General features: G+C 46.8%; 1 protein-coding gene across 1 annotated transcript in view; it reads left to right on the forward strand.

The window, feature by feature from the left end:
• Positions 1–6295, forward strand: part of LOC310758191 (uncharacterized protein) — a 29976-nt gene extending 23681 nt beyond the window's left edge. The window contains exons 10-14 of the mRNA XM_083604119.1: positions 162–392; positions 536–558; positions 2951–3072; positions 3397–3429; positions 5441–6295. Coding sequence (XP_083460245.1) covers positions 162–392; positions 536–558; positions 2951–3072; positions 3397–3429; positions 5441–5940 — 909 coding nt within the window. The 3' untranslated portion in view covers positions 5941–6295. The remainder of the gene's footprint in view (positions 1–161; positions 393–535; positions 559–2950; positions 3073–3396; positions 3430–5440) is intronic.

Raw genomic sequence — 6295 nt, forward strand, 5'->3', positions numbered from 1 at the left:
AGGGGGTGGGCTTGTAAGTTTTTATGGAGTTCTTTCTCTGCTGAACATGTCAGAAGTGGCCTTCCAAGGGAAATGGGATAACTGGCCTCCTCATCCTTTGACAGGAGGCTAGATGCCTGATATTGGCCCACTGTTCTCTTCTTTCAATCTCTTTGCTGCAGAAACAAACAGGTGCAGAGAGGGAAAAGATGGTGGCTGAGTTCAGGCGACTGCACCAGTTTCTGGAAGAACAAGAGAAACGTATTCTGGCCCAGATGGCAGAGGTGGAGAAGGAGATTGCAGCCAAAAGGGAGGAGCACCTGGCCAGACTCTCCAGGGAACTCTCCTCTCTTGACAGCCTCATCCAGGAGATGGAGGAGAAGCTTCAGGAACCAGCGAGTGAACTCCTGCAGGTGAGGCCTCATCCTGATGCGAGAGGGTGGAGTGTGCTGCTTCAGACTACAGGCATTTCCCCAGCAGTTGCCACTCAGCTGCTTAGTATTTATAACTGACTGTAGAAATGGCTCCACTGACATCTTTCGTTCTTTCCCTCCAGGATATTGGAAGCTTCTTGCAGAGGTAAGTGATGGAAAAACCCCAGCTATTCCTTCTTCCCCCCTATTACATACTTCTCCCTTTTCCCTGATGGATTCATTTCCTCTGGAATAGATACAGAAAAGGGAGACATTCCAAAGGGGCTTCACTATAACTTACCCTTAAATATCCAGTGTATTTCTGGCTTCTGCAGGTTCTTCCTCAGACATAAGAAGGTGAGAAAGGGCCCTGCTGGATCCGGCCAGTGAAACCCCCCCCCCAAAAAAAAAGCCACGTGTTCTCTGATTTTATGAGGAATATGTATCAGCCACCAAACAATAATACTTTAGCATTATCTAAAGATTAAAAAAATCACAAGTCAAAAGAGAGAAAACACTTCCCCCACACCAAAAGATAAAAAATAATAAAATTCCATGGTTCATGTTAATTTAAACTCCTGTTTAAACGGCAAGCAGCCAGTGACCCATCTAGTCCACCATCCTCTTTTCACAGTGCTTAACCAGATGCCAGTGTGAAACCCACGGTGATCAGGATCCGAGCCCCAGAGCACACTCCCCTCCTGTGATTTCAGAGGCTCCACTGCCTTTGACTCAGCCATCGTGAAGAGCAGCCGCTGAGAGCCTTGTCCTCAAACAGCTTCATATTTTGAAAATCTTCCATGCTGAGAAAACACAGCTTTAATTTCTAATAGTTCTCTCCACTTTAAATATAACCACTGGGCTACAAAATATTAATAATTTTAATCATTTGGAATGCTTCACTGGTGTAGTCCTAAAATCTCTGCATAAGGACCCATTATTGTTCACCTTTCTTCAAAAAAATGATATGCATATACAGTGGTGCCTCGCAAGACGAAAAGAATCCGTTCCGCGAGTCTCTTTGTCTTGCGGTTTTTTCGTCTTGCAAAGCAAGCCCATTAGCGGCTTAGCGAATTAGCGCTATTAGCGGCTTAGCGGATCAGCTGATAAGCGGCTTAGCGATCAGCTGATAAGCGGCTTAGCGGATCAGCTGATAAACGGCTTAGCGGATCAGCTGATAAGCGGCTTAGCGGATCAGCTGATAAGCGGCTTAGCGGATCAGCTGATAAGCGGCTTAGCGGATCAGCTGATAAGCGGCTTAGCGGATCAGCTGATAAGCGGCTTAGCGGATCAGCTGATAAGCGGCTTAGCGGATCAGCTGATAAGCGGCTTAGCGGATCAGCTGATAAGCGGCTTAGCGGATCAGCTGATAAGCGGCTTAGCGGCTTGGGGAAAGGGGGGGGAGGGAAAAAAACCCTGCAGGAACTTGCAAGACATTTTCGTCTTGCGAAGCAAGCCCATAGGAAATTCGTTTTGCGAAGCACCTCCAAAACGGAAAACCCTTTCGTCTAGCGGGTTTTCCGTCTTGCGAGGCATTCGTCTTGCGGGGCACCACTGTATCAGCTTATTTCCCTTCAATCGCATATTCATATATTTATTCCCATGTATTATGGAAGCAGGTGTGTATCGGTTTTTCTTCAACTTCTTCAATGCTTTTAGATCCACACGTCATCTAGATGCTCCCTTTTGCCATAGAACTCTGCTCTCAATTCTTCATGATAGATCCATGGTGCCTTCACCATCAGGATGAGCCTTGTCAGAAAGCTCCTTGCGCTGAAAGGATGGTGACTTTGTTCTTCTCCTCCCAGGTTTCAGGAGAAGGAGAAGTTAGAGGATCCTGCTGTGGCTTTTCAAAGGGGCATTGTGACATTCCAAAGGGGCTTCACTATAACTTACCCTTAAATATCCAGTGTCTTTCTGGCTCCTGCAGGTTCTTCCTCATATTTAAGAATGTCAGAAAGGGCCCTGCTGGATCAGGCCAGTGGCCCATCTAGTCCAGCATCCTGTTTTCACAGTGCTTAACCAGAAGCCTGTGGGAAACCCGTGATCAGGATCTGAGCCCCAGAGGACACTCCCCTCCTGTGGTTCAGAGGCACCACTGCCTTTGACTCAGCCATCGTGAAGAGCAGCCGCTGAGAGCCTTGTCCCCAAATAGCTTCATATTTTGAAAATCTTCCATGCTGAGAAAACACAGCTTTAATTTCTCTACTTTCATTTGAAATGCTTCACCAAAATTGGTGTAGTCCTAAAATGTCTGCATAAGGACCCATTATTGTTCACTTTTCTTCAAAAGAATAATTTGCATATATCAGCTTCTTTACCTTCAATCTCATCTTAATATATTTCCTGCCATGTATTATGGAAGCAGGTGTGTGTCGGTTTTCCTCCAACTTGTTAGGTGGTCTCTAGATCCACACATCAATCAGATGCTCCTTTTAGCCATAGAACTCTGCTCTCAATTCTTCATGATAGATCCATGGTGCCTTCATCATCAGGATGAGCCTTGTCAGAAAGCTGCTTGCGTTGGAAGGATGGTGACTTTGTTCTTCTCCTCCCAGGTCTCAGGAGAAGGAGAACTTAGAGGATCCTCCTGTGGCTTTTCCTCCTGCCCTGAAGTGGAGGATCTGGGACGTCTGTGATATGAGTCTCTTCCTGGAGGCTGTCATGAAGAAATTCAGAGGTAGTAAACAAGGGCTGAAAGTATTGTTAGCTGGATGTTTAGAAGTATCTTCTTGGGGTCTTGCTCCTCCTCCCAAGATTTGGGCAGGTCTGAACCTTGACATCACCCCTGCCCTGGTTATGCAGGGATAGCCAGTATGGAGACCTTCAAATAGTTTTAACTTCAACTCCCATAATCTCCAGCCGGCGTGGCCAGTGGTTAGGGATGATGGGACTTGTAGTCCACAACACCTGGCTACTATCTCATGAGCTCATATTGTTCATTCCAGGTTTGTTGTCTGAATGTTGTTGTGGTGCTAATTCTCTGTTCTCTTTTCTCTCCCAGACACTGTGGAAAATGGACTGCAGCTGCAAAAAGGTACAAGCAGAGACACTAATTCGGGAGAGAGGGGATCTGCTTCTCAAAAGACCAGGCCACTGCAGCTCTTCCATCCATGCCTTATTTCCCCAAGGCATCTATTCCGTGAGAGCAGCTTGCTGGGCTAGAGGGGCTCTTGGCCTGATCCTGCAGACTCTTAGGAAGCCCCCAGCCCAGGATGCCTGGCTTTTCTGTGCCCAATCTCCATAAGACACAGGGGTGGTGTGAAGCGAAAGGCTCCCGGCACATGAGGGGGAAATATCCCTTTGAGCCATACAGGGTCCCCACCCCTTTTATGTAAGAGTGGGAAATGCATGAGCACAAATAGCTCAAAAAATGGCTGCAACAGCCTTTGGGGGTGAGAAATTAAACGGGTTCTGGTGTCTGTGGAGGGAGCTGGGGGCTGCCTGAGTGTGAACTCCAGTGGGCCGGCTTCCCTGCAAGATGGGGGTCTTGTATTGGAGGGGAGACATGGCTTCTCTGCTTAAACTAGAGAAACCTGAATAAACTTAAAATAGCAGGGCAGAATTGCACCACAGACCAGGGGAAAAGGCTCAGTAGGAAGACAGAAGTCTAGTCTGGCTGATCCTGGACACCACAAAAAGGGAATCATAAGAGCTGGAAAAGGTGCCGTAGATGGCAGCATAAAGGAAACTCTTACTATCTTTAAAAAAAAATTCTGGGGTTCTTCTAGACAACAGCAGTGAGTAAAATGCATAAAGGCTAATCAAGACATTAAGAAACTAGAAAAACCCATTACATAAAAAAAAAGACTAATAGCAGCACTGGCAACATCCCACATCAGACTTAATCTCCAAAGGCCACTGTGCAAATGTGTGTCTGTAAAAAGAAATCACTTGACTAACCAGGCGGGGGGCCAGGGGGAACGACAACACTTCAGAGCAGATCTTCTTTCTAATGTCCACCAGCCTGACCAAGTTTAAATGGGCTTCTCCTGATGCTTCCACTGCCCACTTTTCCCATAAATGTGTGGAACAGGGAAGAAAAAGATGAATCATATAGCAAATCAGGTCTGGGGAGCCAGGATGGGGTCTTTGCGTTGAAGGTGACAGGTGGGAATGGCACTTCCTGGGTTTTACTGGGTTTGGCTTTAACACACACACACACACTCACACAAAATGTAATAGATGTCAATTTGAAAGAAAGAATTATCCATTTTCTGCTTCACTCTAACCAAACCACAAGCGATAATCGAGTTTGTTCTTGGCTGACTGCTCATACTTTGCCTGGGGGAAACAGACCAAAGGCCCACACTGCAGAACATGGGAGGGAGTCCCTCAGAAGGTGGTGGACTCTCCTTCCTTGGAGGTTTTGAAGCAGAGGTTGGGTGGCCCCCTGTCGTGGATGCTTTAATTCAGATTTCTGCATTGCAGGGGGTTGGACTAGATGACCCTTGGGGTCCCTCCCAACTCTACAATCATACGATGGGCTTTCAAGAATCCCAAGCAGGACATTTCACACAAGGGGGTTCCGGGTAGCCTAACCACTTTCTTGCTTTTTCTAAACTACCTGGAAGGATTAAACATTAAACTGGTTAGAAAAGAGCGAGAGCACTCGCTGCCAGTTTTACCTGGTATGTCAAGCATGGTCTGTGATGTGAAGTAGAAGATTAAGATGTGAATTAGGGAGTCCCTGCTTTGACTCCCTTCTGCCATGAACTGTGGGGGGTGGGGGTGGCCTTAGACAAGCCACTGCCTCTCAGCCTCAGTTTTCCCATCTGAAAAATGGGCATAGTAAGATTGACTCAACTTACAGGGTCTTTGCAAGGGTTCTATGTAGATAATGTGCGCTAAGTACTTCATACCCTTGGAAGAACTGCAGATGTTTCAAGAAGCATTTTTAAGAACTTGATGAACACCTCTGTCTCAAATGCAGAGCCATGGAGTCCCTGTTCATTTCAGAGGGGATGCTATTTCTGTCATGTGCCTAAAAAAGAGACAGCTTCCCTGTTGACGTCGTTTCTCTTCTCTTTCCTCCTCTGCCCCCACAGAAAATGTAACTTTGGATCCAGACACAGCAAATCCCTACCTCATCCTGTCTGAGGATCGAAAGAGTGTGAGAGAGGGAGACTTCTATCAAGACCTGCCAGACAACCCTGAGAGATTTGACACACATGGCTTTGTGCTGGGATGTGAGGGTTTTACATCAGGCAGACATTTCTGGGAGGTCATTGTGGGAAGAGAGGAGGGGTGGGGGGTGGGGGTGGCCAGAAAGTCTGTGAAGAGGAAGGGTGTTGTGTCTTTTGATGCTACGGAGGGGATCTGGTGTTTTGGGAACTGGGTCTTTGGGTACGACCACCTTGAGGCCCCTGTTCCAAGTGAGAAGCCCAAGAGGATCCGAGTGGCCCTGAACTGTGAAGGGGGACAGATGTCCTTTTACGATGCTGATACAGCAGCCCCCCTCTACACGTTCCCTGCAGCCTCCTTCTCAGGAGAGACCCTCCAGCCCTTGTTTTACGTGAGGAAAAACGAGAACCTGAGACTCTCTTGACTGAGGGTGCAGACAGGCAAGTGTATATTCATTGCCATTATGACCTATTCAGTCTTCCCTTCAAGATTGAGCTTACAAGCACTTGAGAAACCATATTTGCAGAACTGCGATTGGCCATCCCTTGCGTCAATCATGATGCAGCTCTCTATTCCTGGGCCAGTTTTTAAATGACACTGATTGATTGGGTCCCCTGTCAATCCCCAAACATAGGAAAAACATAGGAACTAACCCTACACACATTCCTGTTTCAATGTAGTTCTCTCTCTAACCGCCAACTCTGACTTAAGATTTCTAGAGACAGTACCATCATTTTTTCTGAATAAAATCAGAATTATGCAAAGAGCATCACTTAAAA

Source organism: Podarcis filfolensis (genome assembly GCF_964270895.1).
Source record: "Podarcis filfolensis genome assembly, chromosome: 2".
NCBI classification, from domain to species: domain Eukaryota; kingdom Metazoa; phylum Chordata; class Lepidosauria; order Squamata; family Lacertidae; genus Podarcis; species Podarcis filfolensis.